Genomic DNA, 27,370 nt, shown 5'->3' on the forward strand with positions numbered 1-27,370 from the left:
CCAAACGCCCATTTTATTTTACCCATCGGGGAGAGAATGCCCAGTCTCATATTGCACTCACTTAAGTGTGGTGCAGTAATAAAATCATAGACCTAGAAACAAGGAGCCCTGTAGCATGGTGTTGGTACCTCCTTTTTTACCTAATCTTTTGAGTGTGATCAAATAATTTTCTTCCTATGTCTCCGTCTGCTTAATTGGCTTTACGTGATAGAGGTGAGTGAAGCACTGAAGGCTCGAGTCAAGCTTACGCCAGATGCATCACTTAGGCTCACCTCAAGGTTTTCTTAGGTCTTCAAGCCTAAAACGAGCCACGCGTTCATGTGGTTTCTGTCTGCTACCCACAGCCTAACCACATCATCAAGCATTAACTTCTGATGTAAAATGAGAGAGAAAGATACCCCTTCTAGAGCCTGATTTGCACAATGTGAAACCGGAAAAGCTGAGATAAATCCCAGAATCCCCATCTGACCAAATTGTGTGATCCTAGGCAATTGGTTTATTTTATCTTGTCGCCTTTTTCTTTATTTTCACATTTGAGAGCACTTTTAAATATATAAGTGTAGGAAGCTGGCCCTTTATGTGGTATGTCAATATCAGGTAAAGGGTCTAGGGGTCCCCAGAGAGTGGACAGGGCTTGCTATGCAATCCCAAAGTGCTCTATTCTGATGGATACAACTACCTGTGGATTCCTCACCTTATGAATTCGTCCTTGCGCCAGCATCCGACGGAAAGTCTTCTTCCTAGCTGTCCACGTCGACGAGGAGGTCATAATGGCACGGCTCCACGTGACTCCGTCTGACGTCACCATGCCAATAAGAGGTCCTCGTCGGCGTGCTGACGTCAGTTTTCCTTTTTACCGTGCCTTCGACGCCAACTGTTTTTCTTCCTGGCTCGTTGATTACTGTTGTGTTTTTGGTGGTTACAATGTCGCCTCCAAAGAAGTCCGGTTTTAAGCCATGTAGAGAATGTGGAGGTCGGATGTCAGTGACCGATCCACATTCGGATTGTATTTGGTGCCTTAGTTAGGAGCACGATGTTAAAGGATGTTCGTCGTGCCAGAGTATGAACCCTAAGGCTCTAAAAGAGCGTGAGGCAAAGCTTTTTCTGGCTAAAGCAAAGAAGAAGGGCCATAAGAGGGATTCCTCCCATGCTTCACCAAAGAAGCATAAGAAGCAGCGTCATCATGATTCACGGCGCCGTCATGACTCTCGGCGCCGGTCTGAGCGGAGCCGATCGAGCTCGAGGTCTCCGTCTTCGAGATGAGCCCTACTGTGTCGCCTCAGCCCAGGAGACCGGAGTTATCGCCGGCAGTCTTTGAGGTTGCTCATCATAGTCCTCAAGTCCGCTGGCGTCGCAGGAGCCTGATGTACAGCAGTCATCTACTCGGCAATATCCTGCTTTCCCGGCTCCAGGGGCGGATCCGGCTGCATTTTTCAATGCAATGTATGCCGTTTTTCAGTCCGTGGCCCCTGCTGGTGCACCGGCGGGTCCCACGGGGCCATTGGCATTTGATTTGGGTTCTCCGGCGCCGTATAAAGCGGCTCCATTCATGCCTTTTTGTCCGGCGGAGAGTGTCGGATCGGCGCAGAGGATATCTCCTCGTGGGAGATCACCACCTGTGACGGTGGCTCCACCATCGCGTCAGCCGACGCCATCGCCGCGCCATTCGACGTCGGTGATGTCTCCTTCCAGGCCGGCTCCATCGCCTTCCTGCCAACCGACTCCGCGGAGGTCATCATTGGAGTCGATGTCGGCGCTGGGTGATGCTAAGAGTCACCCGTCTCTTCCTGTGCCTTTCCGGGATTCGAAGTCTTCGGCGTCGATGGATTCATTATCGACGCCGACTTTAGAGACACACCTTTGGTCTCGTAGAAAGGCTTTACGACTTTTGGAGGAGGAAGAGTACAGACAGTTGGAGGAAGGTGAAATTGAGCCCTCTGATGAATACCAAGGTCTGGCCACTGCAAGCTGACTGGATACTTCCCCGGAGTGGGACATTGCATCTCCGGGGGAGTTTACAGAGGAGGCCGCATCCTTCCATACGGTGGTCAGGAAGGCAGCAGAGTTCCTGGACTTGCCATTGTCTGTGGCGGAGGTGAAAACTAACCTGCTCACGGAGGTGTTGCATCCTTCTGCGTCCAGCGCTGATCCTTTGTTGCCCTTCAATGAGGCTTTAACTGAGCCTATGTTGGATTTGTGGAGGAAGCCAGTTACGACTCCTGCAGTGAACAGGGCAGTAGCGAGGAGGCATAGAGGCGCACCAGGAGATCCGGTTTTCCGGTCACGTCATCGGACTCCTGAAAGTTTAGTAGTCCAGGCATCTTGCTCCGCGAAGTTTGCTCCTGGAACATTCCCTGGAGTTCCAACTGATAGGGAGTCCAAGAGGATGGAGTAGTCTTCGAAGAAGATCTTTTCATCCTGTAGCATGGCGCTCAAGGCTACTAATTCTACCTGTGTGCTGGGCAGGTATGTCCACGCCCTTATGGACTCTGCTAAAGAAATGGCCAAAGATCTGCCGTATGAGGTACAAAGGTCCTCTGGGTCTCTTTTTACGGATGCGCAGGCGGCTGCACAACAGATTATACAGTCTGGCCTGGACACGTCTGATTCGGTAGCCAGGGCCATGGGGACATCTGTGGCTACTAGGAGGCACGCCTGGTTAAGGCCCTCTGGATTTTCATCGGACGTTCAAGCCACCTTATTAGATCTGCCATTCAATGGGGAAAAGCTGTTTGGAGAGAAGGCGGCTTCTGCCCTTGAAAGGTTTAAGGACAGTCGGGCAACAGCTAAGTCTTTGGGCTTACAAACTGCAACTGCTGCATCTTATAGACCTTTTCGCAGGTTCATGGGATTTACACGTGGTTCTGCCTTTCGGAGGTCCCAATACTTGGACCAGCAACCTGCCAATCCGCCCTATCGTGCCTTTAGACGGCGGGGTAGAGGTAGAGCTAGAGGGCCAGTCCAGCAGCCTTCATCTTCATCTTCCTCCTCCGGTGGACAACAGCAGAAGCAGCCCTAGTTTTCCCCACTTTATCGTTCACACTTCTCCTGTAGGGGGAAGGTTGAGTCTTTTTCTCCGCAAGTGGGAGTCGATTATAAAGGACTCGTGGGTGTTAAGAATTATGGAAAAAGGTTATGCTCTCCCCTTTCAGGAGTCCCTTCCTCCCTTCCCCCGTCCCTCATTTTGTTCAGAAGACCATCTTCTGTTGTTACAACAGGAGGTTATGACCATGTTCTCAAAGGGCGCAATACAGTTGGTGCCGGTGCAGGAAAGGGATCAGGGGTGTTATTCAAGATATTTCCTGATTCCCAAAGCGGATGGTCGTCTAAGACCGATCCTGGACTTGAGGATTTTGAATTTGTTCCTCAAACAGGAGAAAGTTAAAATGCTGACCCTAGCGCAGGTACTATTGGCGTTGAAAGGAGGAGACTGGATGGTGTCTGTCGACTTGCAGGATGCGTACTTTCATATTCCGATAATCAAGTCGCACAGGAAGTATCTCCGGTTTGTGGTCGGGACGCAACAATACCAGTTTGCGGTCCTTCCGTTTGGACTTACTTCAGCACCTTGAGTTTTTACGAAGGTGATGGCAGTTGTTGCAGCACATCTCAGAAGGAGGGAAGTAGCGGTTTTTCCCTACCTGGACGATTGGTTGATCAAAGCCAAGTCTCAGGAGCTTGTGTTGTCTCACCTGCGAATGACAACCCAGTTGTTGTTCGATCTGGGTTTTTCAGTAAATGTACCCAAATCTCACCTGGAGCCCTCTCAACGCCTCCTGTTCATAGGGGCAGTACTGGACACAACATTGTTTCGGGCCTACCCCCCTCCGCCTCAGCGGGTTCGGGACATTCAGGCGCGGATTCCAATGTTTCAGATTGGAGCGGCAGTTCCAGTCCTCAAGGTCTTACGCCTGCTAGGTCGGTTTGCTTCTTGCATTCTGTTGGTCACTCGCGCACGCTGGCATATGAGGGCTCTTCAGTGGTGCCTCCGCAGGCAGTGGTTCCAGCACAAAGGAGATCTCGGGGATTCAATAAAGATCTCCAAGGACGCTGCAGCGGACCTTCTTTGGTGGACCGTGGACAGCAACCTTTCCCAAGGAAAACCGTTTTCACTACCACCGCCTGTGGCCACGGTAATATCGGATGCTTCCACTCTAGGGTGGGGAGCTCATCTGGGGGACCTTGAGATCAAGGGTTGTTGGTCTCCAGCGGAACAGATGTTGCATATCAATCTGTTGGGGTTGCAGGCGATACGTTTGGCGCTCAAGGCCTTCCTCCCTTCCCGGTCGGTCGGTTCAGGTCCTGACGGACAACACTACTGCGATGTGGTATATAAACAAGCAGGGAGGAGTAGGGTCGTACCTTCTCTGCAGAGAGGCTCTGCGGCTCTGGTCCTGGGCTCAGGACCATCAGATTTGCTTAATAGCGAATCATTTGGCCAGGGCACTGAATGTACGTGCGGACGTTCTCAGTCGTCACTTCTCATTAGATCACAAGTGGCGTCTCCATCCGGACCTGGTCCTCTACATCTTCGGGATGTGGGGTACGCCTCAGGTGGATCTATTCGCCACTCGGAAGAACGCGCACTGTCCGTTGTTCTGCAGCCTCCAGTATCCGTTGCAAGGAGCGTTGGCGGATGCGTTTCAGATGTCATGGAGCAGCCAGTTGCTTTACGCGTTTCCCCCATACCCTGGATTCCTCGGGTTCTGAGGAAGTTTCGTCAAGACTGGGCCCAAGTCATCTTGGTGGCACCAGACTGGCAGAGAAGGGTATGGTATACAGACCTGCTTCACCTCTCTCAGTGCCCTCCGCATCGTATCCCATTCAGGTCAGACCTCCTCTCACACTCGCAGGGGCAGGTTTTACACCCCCACCTCCAAAGCCTGCACCTTCATGCCTGGAGATTGAACGGGGCAACCTGAGTTCCTTTTCTCTCCCACCGGATGTAGTGGATGTTATTCTATCGTCCAGGCGACACTCCACTAAATCCATTTATGCCAGTAGGTGGGCAACATTTGTGGTTTGGTGTGGAGGGAATCAAAAAGATCCCTTAAAGGCCCACCTTTCAGATGTTCTTTTGTTTGCTCTTGATTGAGCAAAGAAAGTCTGTGCGGTAGCTACAGTTAAAGGCTATTTGGCAGCTCTGTCGGCTTTTCTTTGCCTTCCGGACTAGCCTTCTTTATTTAAATCTCCGATTGTAAATAGGTTCATTAAGGGTTTAGTTAATAGGTGTCCTCCCACGCCCTTTCACATGCCTCAGTGGGACCTGAATCTGGTACTGAAATTTCTGATGGGTTCGCCTTTTGAGCCCATGCATTCATGCCCGTTGAGATATTTAGTCCTAAAGACTGTTTTCTTGATTGCGATTACTTCTGCTAGAAGGGTTGGGGAACTTCAGGCCCTTTCTGTTAAACCTCCATTTACCATGTTTTTCCCTGATAAAGTGGTGTTGAAAACCAGGGTAGCTTTTCTGCCAAAAGTTGTCACTCCTTTTCATATGGTACAGACTATTACCCTTCCCTCGTTCTACCCTCCTACCCACCCCTCTAAGGATGAAGAGAGGCTCCATTGGTTGGACCCTAAGAGGGTTCTGAGTTTCTACCTGAAGAGAACAAAAGACTTTCGCCTGGAGGACCAGCTGTTCGTAGGGTATGTTGGACAGCGGAAGGGCAGAGCGGTCCAGAAACTAATAATCTCCAGGTGGGTCATCCTGTGTATAAAAATGTGTAACTCTCTGGCGAAGAAAGTTCCCCCGGAGGGTATCAGGGCCCATTCTACTAGGGCTAAGTCGGCCACTTCGGCTCTAGCAAGAGGGGTTCCATTAGTGGACATTTGTAAAGCGGCAACTCGGGCGTCCCTCCATACCTTCGCAAAACATTATTGTTTGGATTCTGAGGTGAGGAGGGACGGTCATTTTGCTCGCTCGGTATTGCAAGATTTCTTGGTGTAATCAGGCGGGCACCCACCACCGAGTGCGGTACGGCTTTGGGACTCTATTCATAAGGTGAGGAATCTACAGGTAGTTGTATCCATCAGAAGAACAAGTTACTTACCTTCGGTAACGCTTTTTCTGGTGGATACACTAGCTACCTGTGGATTCCTCACAGTCCCTCCCCCCTCCCCTTTGCCTGCCTGATTTCACAGTTATCTTGTAAATGGTTTATATTTGTTTATGTGTATATATTATATATATATGTATGTAATCTAATTTTCTAATATTCTGATTTTTCATATGAATATATGCGTTAATGGGAAGTGTTCTTGTGTATATGTATTTTTCTTAATGGTTTTTTATGGGTCGGTTCTCACCTGTTTGCCTCAAAGGCACGAACAAAAATGAGGTGAAACCGACGACAGCATGCCGTCGAGGACCTCTTATTGGCACGGTGACGTCAGACGGAGTCACGTGGAGCCGTGCCATTATGACGTCCTCGTCGACGTGGACAGCTAGGAAGAAGACTTTACGTCGGATGCTGGCGCAAGGACGAATTCATAAGGTGAGGAATCCACAGGTAGCTAGTGTATCCACCAGAAAATGCGTTACCGAAGGTAAGTAACTTGTTCTTTAGGGGTAGTGTAGTTGAGCAGACTTAGGCTTAACACAGAGGAGTGCAAGACAGCTACAAATACCCACAAGTCAATAAATGAAACACACGACTCAAGAAGGAGGTCAACAATAATTTATAAAAATAGCAAGTATCTTTATCTATGTTTAAGCATCAGAGAAAAATCGTTCAGGTAAGTATGTTTCTTAACAGGAATTCTTTTCACTTAAAAAAGTGGACACTGCAATTTCTGAGATCTGCACTGTTATCCTATGGGAGGAAAAACAAGTTATGCAAACAGGTAGAGTACAGCGACTTACAAGACTAATCTCCTGAGGTTAAGGTGAGTAGTGGGCAAGGTCCAAGGCAGTATCCACAGTACACCCTCAGTGGCATGGGGGCGGCCGGGTGCAGAGTGGAAAACAGCGCTGGGTGCTCAATGCTGTCAAATTGAGATCTGTCACTGCAGAAAGAGGCTGTAGGCTCTGGCCAAGAGGTCAGTCAGGCCGAACCAACAGCAGGGCTCAGGCCACACGATGCTCGGGCACAGGTAGGCACCTTTGGTCTTCTCCATGGCTCAGGGACGACAGTTGCAGAGGTGTCATTAGGTGCTGGGTTTTCCTGACCGGAGCAGTCACAATAGAGGGGTGCGCCCTGCAGAGGCTGCAGATGTCGTTGGGGAGTCAAGGAGGGGTGAAAGCACAATTGATTCGGACACTGGAGGGTGGGAAACCTTGTTGCCACTGGTTGTCCCCTTCAACTCGGGTCACAGACGGTGGGTGCAGTGGTGACTTCAGGTGTCAGGATTTGGCAGTTTCAGAGGCTTCAGAGTTCCTTCTTAGGAGGTTGTTGTAGAACAGGTCTGCTGTTCCCGGGTGATCTTGAGTCTTTTTCTAAGGCAGGCAGTCCTCTCGGGTTTCTGGTGTCACAGCTGCAAGATGGGTCGACTTTGGTGCAGATTTCGACGAGGGAGCGGACAGGCCAGCTGTGTTAGTACCAGGTCAGATGCTTCTTTTCACCTCTTCTAATTCTGTGGCTCTTCTGTGTCCTTGGACTTCTTAGGTTGTCAGGCTCTGCTTCTCTGGTGCCTGGGGGGGTCCCCTAAATACTGAATTTAGGGGCGCTGGCAGAAGTGGGCATTACCCTGTCCCAGAATTCCTATGTATGCCAACTCAAAGATGGCTACCTCTGAAAAATTAATTCCACCTCGTGGTAGCCACCTTAGGTATGGTACCAGCCTGGAGGCGGCACGCTTACCTGACAAGCTAATTTTCCCACCTGTCCAGGTGGCAAATGGGCTCTGAACAGGAAGTGTGGCTTCCTCTCCAGCGAGGGGAGCCAGATTTGCATTCCAAAGACGGCAGACCTTTAAAGCTGGCTGCCTTAGGAAGGATTATCAGCAGGCCATCATGTGGGAGTGGGTGTTACACCCTCTTACCCGAGTGGCTTTTGTTCTGGGCCTCCTGAGAGCAGAAGGTTCTCAGCCTGGGGGTCCAGAACAGTGTGTTGAGTAACAGCCTGGTAGTAACTGGTCTGAGAGCACACCAGAGGCTGGTGGAGTTTCAGGGGGCACCTCTATGGAGCTCTCTGGATGCATGTATTGGTAAATCTAACACTGGCGTCAGTGTGGGTTCACCAATAGGAGATGTTTGATACCAAACATCCCCATCTTCAGTGAAACCATCATGTAGCTGGGGAACTTGTGTTGACCAGTTCCCAGCACATGCATTTAAAAAAGGCTTCCCTAGTGACTTACTACGTCTGAGAATTGACAAAGACATAGCAGGGGCATACCTGTTTGTGCAGATATGCCCTCACATGTAATATAATGCACCCTGCCTTAGGGCTGTGAGGTCTGACTTACATATATTGAATGCAGTGTTAGGGGACATGGCACACTGGCTGTGTGCCATGTTGTGTTTTCACTTTTATCTGTACCAAGACACACAGCCTGCAAAGCAATGAAAACTATCCCTTCTAATAAATGACTTCAAATATTATGATATAACCTGATGGACTAAGGTGAAACACTTTCAAAAGTTAGAGAAATACATATACAATTTTAAAGAGGCTTATCATATTTATGCTTACTTGCTGCATGAGCAACATGAAGGTGTTCTAAAGACAAGTGGCGCAGAACAACTCTGCTTCTTAACATTTACTTCACTTAATGTGTAAACAAATGCTTGCACATTTACCATCTTTCTAAATATTAGTGCTCAGTCAATTAAGCAGCAGCCCAGTGGTGCTGTTCACTAGCGGCCCACACATAAAGGCCAGAAGGGCCACAAGCGGACTCTTTACATTGACTGTACGTTGAACAAACATACGGAGATGGTCAGTTGTTGCTAAACCACATGGAGGAAATTGGCTGCCATTTCAATTAAATATCTAATAAATTTTAAGTAGTGTCATAAGAGTGGTAAATTATTCAGAAGAGTTGGCAGCTATGCAAAATTGCAGCCACCAAAGTCAGTCATCTATTTCATGTAGCTACGTTTTAGTCAAAATGCAGCTTTTTGTTTTCATCCTTGGAGTGACAAATACTAATAATTATGGTACTTAGTGAGTGGTCACATATCTTTGACAGTGGCGGCCGGTAAATTTAGGAGGGAGGGGGCGGGACACACATGCACACTCACTCATTCATTTATTCTTTCACACACACACCCATTCATAGCACTCATTATAAAATATTGCAAACACACCCACAACACATTAAATTAAAAAAAAAAAAAAAAACACACACACACACTTAACTTCAGCTCTGCCTCGGAGGTCCCAGGAGGGATGGACTGCTACCTTAGGTTAGCCAATGAGGGAAGGCAGCAGTCCCAACTTCGTCACGAGTGGGATGGGGTAAGTGAGCCTTCTGAACTCACCCCACTCTGTGACGAGGTGTTACTGATTGACACTCGCCCTGGGTGCTTCAGGGCTTAAACCTGAAGTGCCCAGGTCAGAGTCAATGGGTGACTCTTCCCCTCCTCACCGGCGGAGGGCCTGGAGGCACCTTTGCTGAGCTGAGGGGGGTCACGCCCATAGGAGCTGTGACCTCTTCAGTCCCGCAAAGTTCAGCTCAGGAAGCCAGGAGCCTGCGCAAATTGCGCATGTCTAGCTACTGGCTATCTGACCTGAAGATGAAGGGTATCTGTCAGGCTGACCTTTGCTCAGCCTGACAGACGCTCTTCTTGAGGGGCAAAAGGTTGGGGGGGCGTGGCCCCCTCAGCCCCAATGGACGGGCTGCGGCTGGTCTTTGACACACACATGGCCATGGCGGCAGTGTTCACTGCTGCACACATGAAACCATTTGCAACGCAATAGGTCTCGCATTTGCTCGAATTAGACCTATTGGCATTGTAAATTCATAACTGGACTTTTCTTGCCAATTAAATTGGTCAACCCTGCCTCATAATTATGTCTTTTCTTGCCACATAATTCCAGTGGCCCTGCATATAACTTAAGCACTTCCAGTTACCTTCTTCCTCTTTCTGCAGCAAAAAAATGAAAATGTTGCCATTTTGCTCCCCAATTTAAATCTGCCATGCTAATTCCAATAAAATATTAATTTTACCAACCAGCCATCATAGTTGCTGGCTAACATAATTTCCCCCAAAAAAAGACACAAGACAGCCACAGAAGAGAAATAAACTAGAAGGATCACCCAAACATATCAAGAGTGTATAAACAGTCATAGTGTAATAAGGATGTTAAGTTGGCCTAAATCATGGTCATAATTGTAATAAGGAGCGATTATTAAAAGATATAAAATTATCATATAAACCTTTATCATAAATAAACTTTTGGCTTTAGACTTAAATGCTCAAAACAGTCCTGAGAGGGAACCATAACAAAATATCATTTGTAAGAAACATGGTCATGTAACCATATTGTTAGCCACTAGAGGGCATAACCCCATTACAAAAATACAGGAGAAAGTAATGCAATGTAACCATATACTTAGCCCAGTGAAGATGTTTTTAGGGCTAGCAAGCCTATTGCAATAGTACTTTATAACAAAAATTCTCATAGCTGTAAAACGAACTTTCTAGCCATCAGAAAGCTTGGGAGACACTGAATGGTGGGAGAGGTTATTATTTTGGGATCCCCACTAACCTAGTGTGGGGGGACCCACAGATGATGTAGACAGAAAGGGCACATTGTTGTGAAGGTTCTGGTGGTGGTCCCATTGTCTTAGGCACACCACAGGCTGGGTTATAAGCAAAACATTTTTGTAAAAGTAATGCCCTGGAAAGCATTAAGTGCAGATTTCCTAAGTGAAGTGAATATTGTAGTATTGGCTCTCCCGCTGTGGCGGGAGAGGCGCTTTCACTTTTTTTTTTTCACAAATTTGTTTATTGGTATTTTCATCTTTACTTTGCTTCATGTTTCTACATTTGTTTACGTTTCATACAATATGGTATATGTTCTTATATCGTTACATAGCTGGCATTGTATATATTATGCATTGCTGCAACATATCACTTGATATACATTTGCAGTTATTCAGTTATACATTTCCATTGTTATGACATCCAAAGTTATCGTACCATGTTGTACCTGCTACTTGTTGTGCTTTAACTTTGTCAACCCTTTATAGATTTGCAGGAGTGAGAGCCCCATAGGGTTTCTGATGTTTATCAGCATGCTCGTACAACAGTGTATGCTGGTTTAAAGTTATTTCTAGTATGTGTGTTCAATTGGAGTAGTCTGATTAGGTAAAAAGAGGAGAAAAGGAAAGGGATCATGAGCTTTGTATATATGCTAATTTGAGTGTAAGGGAGAAGGGGCAGAACAATAAGGGAGAAAAAGATTAAAATTCAACAATTGCCGGCAATGGACACTTATGTAGAATACACTTATGTAATTATTTCCAGTCGGAATGGGATTACATTGTGGCAGAACAGTTTATTAATAGGAGGGTTGGGTCAGGTATCAGGTTAAGCAGGCATTGTCATTTTTAATTCCAGTGTCAGGGTATATCTGGCTAACTTTTCTTCCAGGTGATTGTTGTGTATGTGGCCATCCTGGAAACTCTGGACTGTCTGATATAACTCCCTGCCCTGTCCTTTAGAGTCGGAACTCGTCATTATTTTCCCTTTTTCCGCAAGGTGTAAAGGATTCAGTAAGTGTCGGCCGGCAAGACCAAAACATAACTAATGCCATTGGAGCAGATAGACAACAGGTCACCGCCCAAACTAACCAACAGAAACGACAATGTGTCACAAGTGTCGGCCGGCAAGACCAAAACATAACTAATGCCATTGGAGCAGATAGACAACAGGTCACCGCCCAAACTAACCAACAGAAACGACAATGTGTCAACACACACCTGAACATTATTTGTCTCCACTGGTAGGAGCTTGGGTTAGGTCAATATTAGACCAAAAAGAGGAAGGGGGGGGGAGGGGGAAAAGAGTGTCTCAGACGTGCACCTTATCTGGTCCGGATGTGGCAGATAAAAAAGTGGGAAGATATGGGGCGTGCAAGGGGGGGCTCCCCATCCCCCGGGTCTAGTGTCCAGGGGTTGGAGGCTAGGGACCCGATGCTTATATTACTGGTTGTTGGCTATTGTGTGTGCTCAGGGAGTAGGCCAAATGTCTCCCATCTCTTAGATTACGCCAGTAGGAGTATCATTGGCTCGGCGACTCCTGCTGTGCATAATTTCTAAGCATTGTTCTAAGTTTCTTTTTTTTTTTTTTTTTTTCAACTTAGTCAGCAGTTGCCGGTGTCACGGAGGGGCCTCCCGCATGATCTGGCTCCAATAGCTGATCTGGCGTGAGGGGGCGGTCACTGTTTGGTTGAGAAAGTTCTGTATCGGATCCCGAAGGTAGGGGTGATGCACTTATCATTGCTGCTGTGTGAATCGCTTCTCTTCTCTCCTGAATTAGTTGTTCTAAGTCTGGAGCACATTTTGTTAAGTCAGTGCGGATCGAGTTTCTCCTCCGATCCCTCCTGATGCGGCTGCGCCTGGGTCTAGGTGGTGGTTCTGCTCATTCTGACGCTCCACCAGGTGACAGCCCAGATGTCTCAAGCCATTCCCATGCTGCCTCCGGGGTGGAGAAGAAGTGTGTTTTTCCTCCTGTCACAACACGTAGCTTGGCGGGAAATAACAGAGTAAGTCATGTCTAGGGAGCGCAGCTTGCGCTTCAAGGGCAAGTAGGAGGCTCTATCTCTTTGTACCGCTAAGGTGTAATCAGGAAATAGCAAAATCTGCACGTTGTCTATTTGGGGGGGGGGGGGGGGGGGGGCTGGCTCTCACCGCTCTTAGTATAATGTCCCTATCTGCATAGTGGAGTAGGTGAATGATGAATGGGCGTGGAGTGTTGCCCAGCGGTCTTGGTCGGGCCGGGATGCGATGTGCGCGTTCCACAGAGAAGAAAGGAGTTAGTTCACCCTCCGGTACCAATCCCCGCAGCCAGCTCTCCGAGTAGGTCACAGGGTCACAGTCTTCAATGCCTTCTGGTAGATTCACTACCCGGATGTTGTTTCTTCTAGAGCGGCCTTCTGCGTCTTCGACTCTGCGTTCTACTGCTGTGATCCTGGCCTGCATGTCTTCCAGTCCTGTCTTCAATTGGGCAGTCGTGGGCATTAGTTTGTTTACTGTGGCCTCAATCTCTTTGGTTTTATCTGTGAGATTGCGATGGTCCGCGTGGAGAAGGACAAGGTCGCCCGCTACTTTATCAATTTTGGCTTCCAGTGACGTGCGGGCGCGTTCCAGTGAGTCTTTGATGCGTTCCACCGCTGCCAGGACTGCGTCAAGTTTTTGGCTGTCTTGGTTTGGTGAGTCTTGTTTTTTCCCAGTTCCTGCTCCTGAGCGCAGTCGGCCCATTCCGGCCATGGTCCCGTTTATTTGAGGAGGGAGGAATGAAGGTTCTGCTTAGTCTCAGGTCGTTGATGACCGTTTTGTCAGATACCGTATACGCTTTGCGCTCTAGTTTAGTTTTATCTGGGCTGGCAAGGGGGGGGGTTAGGTAAGTAGTTTACCAACGGGTTCACACAGTTCTGTTCCAAGTCACGCCTCCCGTGCACACCACCGATCCGTGATAATATTCTCCCCTGGTGGCTTACCTAGTAAGGAGTCGCAGTTTGTGACATTTCCAGCGTAAAGGTTTGAGCGTCCATGTTCGTTAGTTTGCACTGTGATCTTTGATGGAGTTCCTGTTCACCGGATGCTGGAAGGGCATGGACGGGCCCGCTTGTCTAGGGGACGACAGCCCCCCTGCGACAGCACGAGCAGCCCGGTTAGGTGGTTCACTCTGTATGATCGCCTGGGACCCGGTTGTTTGCAGTTGGTGTTTTATGTGGTTGCGTGGTCTGAATAAGGCGGATGCGTTTTAGTGTTAATGCGGGTGGAGGTCGAATGACTCCCTTGAGTTCGCAAGAGGTTTTGCTTGTTTATCACTTTGAGGTGCTTGGGTGCCTGGTTGGGGGGGGGGGGGTCTTCTTTTGTGCGAGGTGTTGGCAGCATAGGACACGGGTAGGCCGCTTGTTCTTCTTCTTACTTGATTGCCAGGTGGGTGCTGCCTCTCTCCTCTAGGTCAATTTCACATGTCTCCGGGGGGGGGTTTCCCGGTGAGGTTTAGGCCCATATTTTGGCCCAAGACTGCATTGCTTGTTTTCGCCTTTTGGCTTGGCTTGCTTCACGGTCTGGTCCTTTTATATGGTGGTTTTGTGGTGGTCTCCACGGGTTGCCCAAACTTGTATCTGCCTCTCATACGCAGTTCGGGGGGGGGTCCTCAGCCCAAGCACCGCGCCCAGGACGTCTAGGCTGCCCCAAGTGTCCCCTCTTCCCCGGGTGCCCCGTTCCGACTCCCAACAGCACACCGCAGCCCGTGCGGACACGTTCATTCACTCGGCGTGAGCCGCCTCTCACCTGGAAACCACTGTGTCTCATAGATCGGTCACGGCCCACGCGGTCGCAAAGTCGGCCCAGGTTGCCTCTTCATCCCAGGGGCCATCGGTTCCTCAAGCATTCGAATCACTCGCCTCCAGTGCGGTCCTCGGGGACGAAATGTCATTGCCCTGCTGCAGGCCGTCAGGTTTCCGTTCTTTATCACCTTGTCGCTCCGCTCCGATCTCGGGCCCTCAAGCGCAGTCCTCGCGATCGTGGGCCGCTTCGACTCGCGGCTTAGAGTCCGGGCGCGGCCCGCGTAGGTAAAGGGCCGCTTAGGTTTCTTCTTCTGACCTGCGAGGGCGTAGCGCTACCCAGTTGCTGTAGAGCGCCAGGGAATCCACCGCCGGCAAGTCCAGCACCCCAGGTCCTGATCTTACTCCCAGGCTCCGAACGGAGTCTGTGCAGCCAGAGGAGTCCCGTGGCACGCGTCGCTTCCTTCTCGCAGCCGCTCCAATTCGTGGCTCAGGGGCCGGGTGTGACTCGTGGAGTCGCAAGGCCACTTCTGTACATATTTAAGGAGTTCCTCGCTCCTCTAGCGCCGAGACCCAGGGCTCCAGTTTCCAGCGCGGCCTTCATGGCCGCAGTGCCGATTCACCTCTGTGGGGCGCCAAGGGTCCGTTCACGGCACTTTCGGTTCATCAAGCCTCACCTGCTTCGTTTCGAGTCTCGGGGGAGTGGGATGCCCCCCCACTCACCCCAATTTGAGTCGGATTATCCGGACGCGGTGCGGAGCTCTAAAAGCTCGCGTCCGCCATGTTTGGCAGCTTGGCCACACCCCCGGGAGAGCCGCTTTCACTTTGAGGATTTCTGTTTTACGTAAAGCATTTATCAATTTCAAGTGTTTTAAGGGGACAGCCGCAAGAAAGGAGTTCCAAACCGAAATAGAAGCCATTATACCATGGGGTCCGATTGGCGTTAGTTGAAGAACCGTGGCCTCCTGGAAACTTCGAGAGAAATGTGCTTCCTCCTTGAGAAAGGCATTTAATATGACCCATACATTCCCTTTTCTCCACTTTTTGTTTGCCTTGTAAAGAGTAAACATTTTCAATGTTGTTGCTTTGTTTGCTAAGATTTGCACCGGCTGGTTTAATTTGAGCACCAGCGTGCTGCTGGGCCAGAAACGAGAAATGCCTCGACGAGGGAGGGAGGGAGGGTGTCGATCATGTGCTGGACCACAGCGTTTATAACAAAACACAGTCTTGGGAGCCATCTACTCCCTTCCTCCACTGCCAACCACTGTAAACAGACTCGCTGGGATTGTTTGCGCAATTTGGTAAATCACTCTAAAAATAGTTCTGAGGCGGTCTACAGAGTGGTTGTATTTCCTCGCCGCCGTCACAACAACTGTCCACACATTCGAATATGTTAAACTGAAAGGCATGGGTTATGTGCCATAAAGACTATAGCAATGCCATATAATATAGCGAGACAGCAGCTACTAATTTTACTCTAGTTTACCAGATGATGGTCACTATAAAGCATCTCCATTAACCTAAATGAATCAACCGGTGGATTGTGGGATTAGATGTCCTGGTGTGTTTTGATTGAAGCAGTTTGACAAATATCTAGAGATAATGTTTTCTAAAAGAAAGGCCCAGGAAACAAAAAGCATCATCTCTCCTCCTCAACATTTACACTAGTTTGTTTTATGGATTTCTGGAGAATAAGGGGCTGAGTTACCAGCCCCAGGATATGACACCCCAACTTTCTCACTGGCGCTGCACTTTTGGCAGTCATAGATCAACCCACCGAGCTGCGTTAAAGGACTTGGACAAAATAAATCTTTATGATTGGCTTGATGGGGCGGCTGCACGTTCATTCCATTTCAGAAAGGTTTTGGAGAGGAAAATATATGCACCTCACTAGAGTAATTTATGTTTTGGATGCTAATCCACATGGCCTAAAAGGTAAATTGATTATTTTTATTTGCTAGCTGTGTGAATCTAAGTGCCTGTTATTACGTTGGCTGTGAAGTGAACACAGGATTGGTGTTATGAAGTCTGAGCATACTGATGACAGGGTATGCAAAGAGGGTTCAAACTTTGCAGATTATAACAAAATGGTGTAGACTGGTGCACTTAATTTCGAGAAACACTTTATTTTTTTCGCCACCTCGCCTCCTTCACATTGCCACTGAAAACCGCTTTGCATAGGAAAACCCTTGAACTGTTGCCAAGTCTGATCCAAAAAGAAAGTGCCCACATCCCATAATGGTAGGATGCCTAAATCCAATCGGGTGAGCTCTGGTGAGCGGTGAAGGGACTATGGACTGGAAGTAAACAGATGGGTGTAGGCAGCTGGTAACACATCTGTGCCTTGGCAGAAATACCAGTTACACAAGGTCTGTACTGCACTATCAAGAAGCAAATTATATGTGAATACTAGAATATTTTTGTTGTCTAACTGCGTTACCTCATTTTAATTAGTCATTTAAATTGGCTGGTAGATTGAAAGTTCCCTTGAGTTTATCCTGAGTAAATATAGCTAACAGGCGACCCCATACCAAAGTTCATTCTGCCTTTTAGTCAAAAGGTAGATAGGTAAGTAAGGGTGTGGGGGAATACGGGGTGTTTTTGTGGGTCTGTAATAGCAAGGGGCCGTTGAAACTATAATCTATATTTTTAAACCATATGTATCTGCAGTCCAATAACCAGCCCTTTATTTGTATTTCAGATTTGTTAAAATGGCAAGATACCAAATACAGGGTCAACAGCACCTTCATTTGGATATGATACGTATTATAATTAAAACGATCTGATTAGGTAACTGTGAACAATGTGACCAGTGCTAGCACAGGTATATTAATACAAATTATTAATGAGCCTTCATGTGTTCTGAATAAATGATTTATGTAGAAAATATAATAACGTAGAAAAAGAATGCACACATTTGAAAATGTGATCACAAAGAATGGCCACCAATGCTAACAAAATGTACTAATCAATGATGCAATAATATGAAATATTGAGCATTTGTTATCTAGGGATATGCAGTAAGCTTTAGCTTTATTCATTGTAGGCTTTAACTTTGCAAGTGTCTTGGCCTACTTGCCAGGCCTCATGTAAAAGTTGTTTTTCTTAGCGTTCAATAAAAAGGCTGTGCTAGAGAGTTAAACTATGATTTCTATTGTATTGTTTAAATGTGCTTAGAACTGAAGCTTTCTCATGAGAACCAACTGCCAGAAGATGATGTTCCTGTGAATGTAACATTTTGTGTGTAATATGTGTGAGACTTTCTCAGGAGAAAAACAATGGAGATACTGACTAGAGTGGAAGCTGCAACAATATTGTTACCCGACAAGCCGGATGATGAGGACCTTGCAAGACAAACCAATTAACAACATGTGAACGGAGTAATAGCAGAATTCGCGAGTAACTGACCAATAGGCATTTGGGAAGTAGTTTTATTAGTTTTAAAATAACAACGTTGTCCTGAGAGAAAACAGATTTATTGCCCATTTTCTTGCTGGCCGAAAGGGAAATATTCCTTATGAGTCTTGACAAGAGACATTCTTAACTTTAATGCTTAGAGACTGCGTTTTCTGAACATCACATGATTGTTGAAAGGCAAGCCCAGGAACGAATGCAAGTGATGGGTGTGACATGAGCATGGCTAAAAGCCCACAATACTTATAACAGGTCAAAACGCTTGCCCGCTCGGCTTAAGAATAAAAACAAAGGGAATGTTCCTAGATGCACCTAGAAAGTTAAAGGTCAGTAGAGTTCAGAAAGCTAGAAAGAATATGGAAAGGGGAAGCTTCCTCTGCCACTCAGCACGAGGCAAGTTTTGTTACTTGAACCCTCTCAAGAGGTCAGTGAATGTCAGACTCCAATGACGAAGTCAGAGAATAGCCTAAAACCATGGACTAATGATTGTGCATCCATGAATACATTTTTTCCTCTTTATTTATCAGTCTCTTTGGATTGTTTTTTCCCCCCTCCTGTAGGCTTAGTAAATGCTCAGCCCTAGAAAGATGATAGCATCCTGGCATGAAGAGCTATTTACAGAGGATAAAGAATAAAATCATTAAATCCGAACAAACCACCAGTTTTAACCTACCAGTAGTGAAGGGTCCGTCTGGAATGAAAAAAGCACCAACTGTAATTGCAACGGCCACCGCAAACTTAAAGAACCAGAAACTAGAAAAGAAAAAAAGAGAACCGGTTAGGTATTACAATGATGCCAAGGCTGCATTCGTCTTGGGAGGTGGGTGAAGTGATAGTGCATATTTTTATTGTACCGATGTAAACGTCTCAACATCTACCTCAGTTATATGGGCACTTCAATGTATTCTAAACAGTCAGCTGCGAAAAACATGAGTAAGCTTCAACATGGGGATTAAAGTTTATAATGAAATACTGTATCCCATCCTACAAAATATAAACACCAACGTGATCTTTCAGGGACACCATTTAGGAATTAGCCGACATTACATCACATTAATACCCATTATGGCTAGATGGATGAAGGAGACTTCTGGAGAGTCGACAAAGGCCAACTGGCCACTCATCCCACGGATTTCTGCCCTGCATGGTTTTACACGATATGCTACTTTGAGAAAAGGTAGAAGAGAACTGTTTCATCAAACAGAACAAAGAAGTATTAAATTATTTTTTCTTCGTGGTTAGGAACAAGTTGTCAATTTATGCACAAATACCTTGTGGCAACAGCAACGTGTATGGCATCATCACCGCTTTTTCTACATATATAATTTTGCCTCCTTAGGTTTGGTTGCAACATTAAGCTCCTATTTCCAATAATACTAACTAGCTATCCAAAGAGCATCTGATAGCTATACTTCTACATTAACAAAGTGTGCGTTTCTCGTTCACCGATGGGGAAAGGAGAGCAGAATAACCAATCAATGGAGAGGATTTCATGAAAGGAAAGCCACAATGAGGAGAAAAGGTAAACTAGAAGGTGTATGGAGTTTCAGGAGCAAGATGTGAATTAGGAGTGCATGGTCCTAATAAATGAGGAAGCAGACTAAAATAATAATGGGCATTTACGAAGCCAACAGGTCTCGCCTTTCAAAGGTGGTGGTTGTCCTTCTGGCTCTGGCAATGCTCGTTGCTGGCACTCAACATAATAAGTAATTACAGTGCACAGCTTTTCACAGGAGAAGCGCAAAATCTATGAATTTAGTTGTTTGTTTCGGTTTAGAGGTACTGGCAAATTGGCCCAGGAGGCACACCATCATTGTATTTGGTAGCGAACATTATGTCAGTTCTGTCAGGCGGTCAAGTAATAGCATATGTGTAGACAGCCCCAGATCATATGGAAATAATCTGCTGGGTCGTCTTGGTATGAACAGTCCAATAAAGCCCAGTGAAAATGTTGCCAGTCTTGGCGGTGACAGGTAGGTACAATGTAAATAGTTGACTTTTGTGTATTTAAACCTGGGATTCCTGCTGACAGTTTTAGTGCATTCCAGGATACGTCCAGACTTTGAATCGGAGATGTCGTCCCCCAGTTGTTGCTCCAGTTTGTTTTTTAGCGCATGAATAGGTTTATTAAAGGCGGGGCCAGTGCCTGATGTAGGCAGGTCACTGCTCTATGCTGTATTCCGTGTATCAACAGCATGGTCAGGACCACTAACTTCGCTGGTTCCAGTAAGCCTTTTCCCCCAAGTATCGTTAGGCGCTTTCTGTACTGCATTATAGGTAAAAAAAAAAAAAAACACAATGACCTTCACACAGGCCATAGTCTTCCAACAGGCGGTCAAAGGTGAGAAGTCTGCCATGGATACTAGATTGTCAATTGTGGCTACCTCTGCCTGGTACCATGTTTGTGTGGCGTGTTTAGTAGCTATTGTAGTAGGGTGATGCTCAGATCGGTAGTTCTGGTTAATATGGTGTGCTTACTTTCAGTGTTCTGGTTTAGGCGTCCCAACAGGCCTTGATACCCTGATGTGCACGAGAGAGGAGTGTTTTGGTTTCCCGCAGCACTCCCAAAAAGTTTCTGTCCCCCAAGATGTGATCTATGTCCAACCTTCAGAGTGTCTCTAATGCCAGCCAACTGAGCTAAGTCGCTGTGTAATAGGGTGCCAGATTAGGTAATGCCATTCCACACTCATTGTATTGTATTGTATTGTAATCGTATTTATATAGCGCTTACTACCCCTGATGAGGTGTCTAAGCGCTTTTCGATGAGTAGCACGCTACTCCGGAACCCAACCAGAATTAGTGATGGATTAGTATCATTTAATAATGAGTACAGTTTTAGTATTATTATGAGTTAATTTGAGCCGCGGATATGAGAGTTTGTTTGTTAGATTGACTGGAGTAATGGAGAGATGAATCCAGGAGAATTTAGTAGGGTTGTGTGGGAGGTCACAGAGGTAGAGTGAGGTTTGGTGAGTTAGATGTGGAGGTGGAGGGAAGAGTTTAGGCAGAGATATTTAGGAGATGAAAGTGGTCGAAGGGATTTGGGATGAGTCAGAGTGAGAATGGAGGATAGTTTGATAGAGACATGACATAAGAGTGATGAAAAATGAAAGCAGAAATTCATAGATATCTAGTATAACAACCCAAAAACCAGGAGCCATGCAATGATCCACAAACATGCCAAGCACATAAACAACATATACACATATATATATATATTTATTCAATGGATCCATCGCATTGTCTATCGCCATACATCTGTGTTGAGTTGCCCATTTGAGATTCAGAAACATGGAGGATGGTTCACAGAAAAAAGATTTAAGGTAAGCTCAAATGGAAGGCCATAAAGAGATATGGAAGTGAGGGAGAATGATCAATTTTATCACAGCCACTGGCCCGACAGGAGACAGTGCCACAATGGAATGGACTGACAGATCCTGGACACACTTATCCAAGCTGCTCCCTTCAGGTCAGGATTCGTCTGGTAGACTTGGGCACCTAAATACATAAAGGTAGGGGACTTATATTTAAGAGTTTGCTAGGTAAAGGGGGAGGTCTCCCGGGCACCCATTTTAAGTGGGAACATACCAAATTTCTCCCCGTTACCTCGGAGTCCGCATACGGCCCTTAATTCACTGAATATTTGTTCAAGTTGGGGTACAGCATGTTCTGGAGCTCTGGCAAATAGTAGAGCCTCATCTGTGTACCATGCTACAGAATGGGGTTTTCCTTCAATGACGATTACCCATATTGGGTCTTTGGGTCTCAGGAAGCTCTCTAGTGGCTTGAGGGCCAGCACAAAGAGAATGGATAACAGGGGCCATCCATTCCCAACTGCCAACTATCAGGTGGCACACTGGCCAATGCTTCTGTATATAATAGTCATACCTATTTCTGGAGGTTTACTTTGATTCCCATTGTGAAAAGCACTTCGAACAAGTAGGTCCACATGAGGTGTCTAAGGCCTTTTCTATATCCAGGAAGACCACTGTTGGCTCTCCTGAATATCCATCAACCAGGGACATGATATCTAGCAACCACCTAACATTCATGTGTTTTGCGACCCAGGCCCCTTCTGGTCTGAATGAATCAGCCCTGAAAAAAAATATGGAAGTAGTCAGTTGGCTATAATCTTCCCTAATATTTTATATTATGTTTTTAGGAGGGTATGAGCGGACATCCAATTCATCTTGGTCCTTTTTTGAAAGGATCACAATGGAGGCCTGCCTGGTAGATTCCAGGAGCAGTCCTGTATTAAATGCCTCGGTATACTTCTCGAGCAGGAGGGCGGCTAGTTGGGATCGATAACTGGTGTAAAATTCCTAGGGGAGTCCTTCTATACAGTGCTTAATTTGTAAATAAAAACGTACTGGTGCCCAAAGCCCTCCTCTTAAATGCACGGCTGCTGCAATTATATGTGGGAATACGAAATACTGAGGCAGCGTAACCCTGAAGCCATCTCTGGCCTCTTCAATCCATTTACAGCTACTCCCTGCCCTTCAGCTCACTCTTGAAGCGTTCTGTTTTCTCCCTTTGTGACGCTTTTTCGTTTTTCCATTCCTCCGTCTTTCACATATGTGCCTTTTGCTCGCAGCAAAGGCTTGAGGCAGAAGATTAAGCCCCGGCCCTCAAAAATAAGTGCTGGTGTTCAGCACCGGAAACAACAAACACAAATTAAGTACCGCTTCTATACCTGACGAATTCCCTTTCGTTAGCTGGTCCATTGCCACTTTAATCTCTTGCACCTCGAAGGTCACGTTGAAAGACTGTGCAGCTGGCTAGCCTCCACGTCTAGAACCTCCATCATCAGTATCTTCTTAACACCATAACAGGTCTTAATACATAGCCCAAAGATAACTAACTTGAATGTGTCCCACAGTAAGTTTGAGTGAAAGGTTGTGCCCTCATTATTTTTTAGATAAATCTCACTCGCCTCACCCACTGCAGTCCCAAATGGGGGGTTTAGCAGCACAACGGACTAAGTTCCACGTCAGTATAGTCGACAATTTCCTCCCTATTATGATCACTAGCAGGGAGTTATGGTCGGAACTGTGTGGCACAGGTACTCCATGTTGTCTACACACAAGATGAGAGGCATAGATCCCCATTAATTTAATTTATCTAACCGTGTGTGTATGTCATACACTCATGAGTAGTAGGAATACTCCTGGTTCGTAGGGGGGGGGGGGTCTCTCTCTCTCTCTCTCTCTCTCTCTCTCTCTCTCTCTCTCGAGAGAGAGAGAGAGAGAGAGAGAGAGATCCAAGTATTGGGCATGTAAATGCTTGCTATTGAGCTTTTTGTTTTGTCGAAAGCCCCATGTATTATGGTTAATCTACCATTAGGGTCTACATTGGTCCGGTGTATAATGAGGGACCTCAGGGGTGACTCATATCACAGCACCTTTCCCAGAGTCAGAAAACACTGTGCCATGTATTTGGCCTTTTCATCTTGTCCCCAGCTTCTCCAATTCTACAGCTCTTATATGTGTCTCCTGCAGGCAGACAATCTGCACTTTCTGCCTGTAAAGGAAAGACGTTTTGTAGGGGAGCCCAGACCTCGTGTGTTCCATGTGAGGAGATTATATCTGTGTAACATGTTACCTAATCAGTGAGAGAGCTGATGGTTGTTGGCATCTCCGGGATTGATACAGGGGCAGTACATCCCATACTATTTCAAATGTGCTGCATGTCTAGGACTGTATTAGTAGTATCATGTATAGCTATGAATATCCCCTTATGCCCCCGGTCAAAGTCAAATGAGATTTAACCACCTGAACTATAAATAACAAAATTAAATGCAACACCAGAAACTCGAAATTATTCTTTGTATACCTGCAAATCTGCAGTGTTCTTCGGGGGTCGGGGTGGTTCCTGGAGATCGACCATAGCAATACTGCATCTCTGGCTCTGTATATACTATATCAAAATGAGGAATGGTGTGTGTATAGAGCACAGGGCTTCCCCAGAGGCTTAACAGAGGCCAAAGTAGATAACAGGAGGGGAAAATTGTTAGCAAAGAAAATAGGCAAATTACAATTCCAGTTGTCGGGGTTACGATGTCCACGAGTCAAAGTTCAAGTTGACCCCAAAAGTGCACCACCAGCAGCATGGGGCCGGCCAGGTGCAGAAGTCAAAGTTGGTTTGCAATGGAATCTTATGAAGACTGGGGGGGGGGGGGGGGGGGGGGGGGTACTTAGTGGAAAAGAGAGTGCAGGTATGTACCAGCGGTTTCAGGACACAGGCATGGGAGGTTTAGGTCAGCACCAGGGTGGCAACAAGTCAGCACCAAACACACAACCTCAGCGGCACAGGGGCAGCCAGATGCAGGGTGCAAACACAGCATCGGGCGTCCAATGCTTCTCTATGAGGGAACCTCGGGGTCACAAAGATGCTGCGGGCTGGGTCCAGGGGGTCAGTTCCAAAAAAAACGAAGGCTGGACAGGAAGGAGAGGCTCTCGATGGATGTTGCTCAACCATTGATCTGATTCCCTAAGGCCAGGGGGCTGTGGATGCAGGGGTAGCTTTAGGCGTCGGATCCGGTCACGGTCAGGGGAAGCCTCTGGATTCAGGATGCAGGTGTCGTTGTGATGGCCAGGAGGGGTCAACAGGATGGAATCGAGGACGGATCGCATGGGCACCTTGTGTGGACCGGTGGGCCACCTGGACTCAAGCCATGGGGGTCGGGGGCAGAGTGGGCAGGACTTGAGGATCCAGGGCAGTTCTGGAGTTCGTTAGGTGATTCACCGGGACGCTGTCCTCAGGATTTCCTGGTACTCTCCTGGTTTGCAGAGGTTGCTGGCCCTGCAGGATGAGTCGCCTTCTTGGAGCAGGGGTCTTTGAAGCTGCAGATATGCCGGTATGGCTGTGGCCAAGTCATCTGGAATCTTCACTGCTGGGGTGGACATGGCAGTCCTTCTTTGAGTTGCCAGGAATCTGGTGAGTAAGATTCGGGGGTGCCCCTAAATACTAGATTTACCAATGGCTACTGTCCCTGAGGGTGGCTACGCCCTTCCTGTGCCCACTCACTCCCTTTGGGGGAGGGGGCACATTCCTATACCTATTGGTCCCTTTTCTCCAAATCAAGATGGAGGATTCTGCAAGGAGGGGTCACTTCAGCTCTGGACACCTGAGAGGTGGTCCTTGCTGCAGTGGTCACTCCACCCAGTTCTACCTAATTTTCCAGCAGGACCTGCTGCCAAAAGCAGGTCAGGGACCTTGGCCCTCCGGACACCCACAGGTACTCCACCGCAGATCTCTGAGCCATGGACCAGGAGCACTGTGACGGCCACTGGCTACATGATGAAACACTGGGACAGCACAAACAAACAGGGAGGTGGCATCACCATCATACACAAGGAATCAATCCACTGCACCACCACAGAATAGAAAACCACGCTGCCCCCTCCCAACACACACACACACACACACACACACCCTCCCCCCCCCCATCTTCACATCCAGGAACAGTCAAAAACAGCCATACCACTGAACTCACCTAGAAAGAGCACACTATCATCCACTTCATCATCCGCGCACCACCACCAATCCCAGAGCACCTCCTTCTGCAACTCAAGTAAAGTGACACAGAACCAGTAGACGGACACACTCAACACTGCCCAGCCCCACGCCGCAATCAACCAGAATCAGGTAGTCAAGAACTTCAATGTCTGGATCACGAATGCAGCCGACTGACTCGCCCCAATCAAACCAGCTAAAACCCACAGATCCAACAAACGAGCCAGCTGGTACACCACGGAACACAGCAGCATTTGACCCCCTCTCCCACCACACTCTCATGAAGAGGCTGCATCAGATCGGAATCAAAGAAGACATACTCAGATGGATGGCATCATTCCTCATGGGTCGCGTGCAAATAATCAGTCTCCCCCCCTTTCACCTTGCAACCTAAGAGCACCATCTACGCCATTCTGCAGGGCTTATCCCTCATTCCCAGCATCTTGAGCTTCTACATGATGCCTATAGCCGACATTGTCAGAACCCACAACATAAACATCATGCCGACGACACCCAGCTCGTCCTCCCGCGCTCAGCAACCCCACCACAACGAAAACCAACTTCCACAACTTGCATGAAGAGCATTGCCGCCTGGATGAAGGGCAACTGCCTGAAGCTTAACACAGACAAGACCGAAGTGCTGATCTTTGGCAACAGTGCCTCCCCTCTGGAATGACAACTGGTGGCCTGCGGAACTTGGACCCACCCCAACTCCCAAAGATCACACCCTCAACCTCAGCTTTGACCTGGACAGCAAACTCACCATGAAATGGAAGAACAACAAGGCGCGGTGGTGAATAGGAGAATGGAAGGAGGCAACAGACAGGGAGAGAGCAATAAGACACCTGCACTCATATAAAGTGCTGAAAGCAAAAAACAGAAGCACTGGAAAATCAAAGAAGTCTCCAATGTGGGACTTATCTGCTTTCCCCAATTATTTTAGCCATGTAGCTCAGCATTCAAATGCTGTGTCATATGCTTAAAAAATAAAAGCTTTTGATTTGCTTAGCTGCACAGGGGGAGGGGGAAGAAGCACACAGGCGAAAGTGGAACATGGAGCATGGCAGAACGGAGGAGAGAAGCACATGAGGGAGACTGTAGTAAAACACGTGAACCCTCATAGAGTGCTTAAAAAAAGAAAAACTGTAAGGGCACGGTAATGCATGTATGCTCCAGGTTGGACAAACACAAGAAGAGGAAGGAAAGCTGACACAGCTAGCAAATCAGCAAAAGCAAACAAGAGAGACAATTAAGCCAACCCATGGTAAAGAAAATGAGTGGGCTCTAAACTCACTGAAAGATAACATTATGTCTCACAAAAGATATCAGGTGGACTGTCTTTGGCAAGAGCTAAAAAGTGGTTTAATAATTTCAGCTGTGAAAGGAGACAAGTAAATAAATAAAACTGATGGTAATAAGAATATGCCACAGGGGAGGGACACGTACAAGGAAATGACAGAAAGTAATTGACTAAGAAGTAAGCAACCAGAGATAGCGGGCTGCAGATGAGACCTACAAATGACTAGGAGTCATATCCATTCCAGAAGAATCGTGCATTTCTCGAAAAAAGGATGAAAGGATTGGAGTATGGTTAGAAGTGCAGAACATACAACTTATCTGCACAACTGTGAGGATTATGCTATGGTATTAGTACTTAAGACAATGTACTCCCTCTTGAAGCTAGCAAACAACCAGACCTTCTAAAACTGTTAATAAATATGACACCATTAGTACTAGCACACTATCCAAGTTTATATTTCACCCTGCTCTTCATTTTGAGAAAAAAGTGAATATATGGACCAGTTTGCACAGCACCTACTTGAACTGGACTTGAATTGCTATGAAAAAATAGTTTACTGGTGCCTCAGTCCCCCAAGCAATTACTTTTCGTGTCTTCAAGAGTTCTATTGATCTTCCACAGCAGGAGGACAAAGCAAGAGTTGTGCAAGGGTTGCTGGTAAAATGAGGTAGTAATGGTAATCCTCAAGCATATATTGTAAAGAAATGGCTCCCTGTTGCAGTTACCCCCC

General features: G+C 47.1%; 1 protein-coding gene across 1 annotated transcript in view; it reads right to left on the minus strand.

Annotated features, from left to right (window-relative positions):
- Positions 1 to 27,370, minus strand: part of SERINC1 (serine incorporator 1) — a 136,269-nt gene that overhangs the window by 87,894 nt on the left and 21,005 nt on the right. Inside the window, exon 4 of the mRNA XM_069235404.1 lies at positions 18,499 to 18,578. Within this exon, the coding sequence (XP_069091505.1) occupies positions 18,499 to 18,578 (80 nt within the window). The remainder of the gene's footprint in view (positions 1 to 18,498; positions 18,579 to 27,370) is intronic.

Source organism: Pleurodeles waltl, chromosome 5 (assembly GCF_031143425.1).
Source record: "Pleurodeles waltl isolate 20211129_DDA chromosome 5, aPleWal1.hap1.20221129, whole genome shotgun sequence".
NCBI lineage: Eukaryota > Metazoa > Chordata > Amphibia > Caudata > Salamandridae > Pleurodeles > Pleurodeles waltl.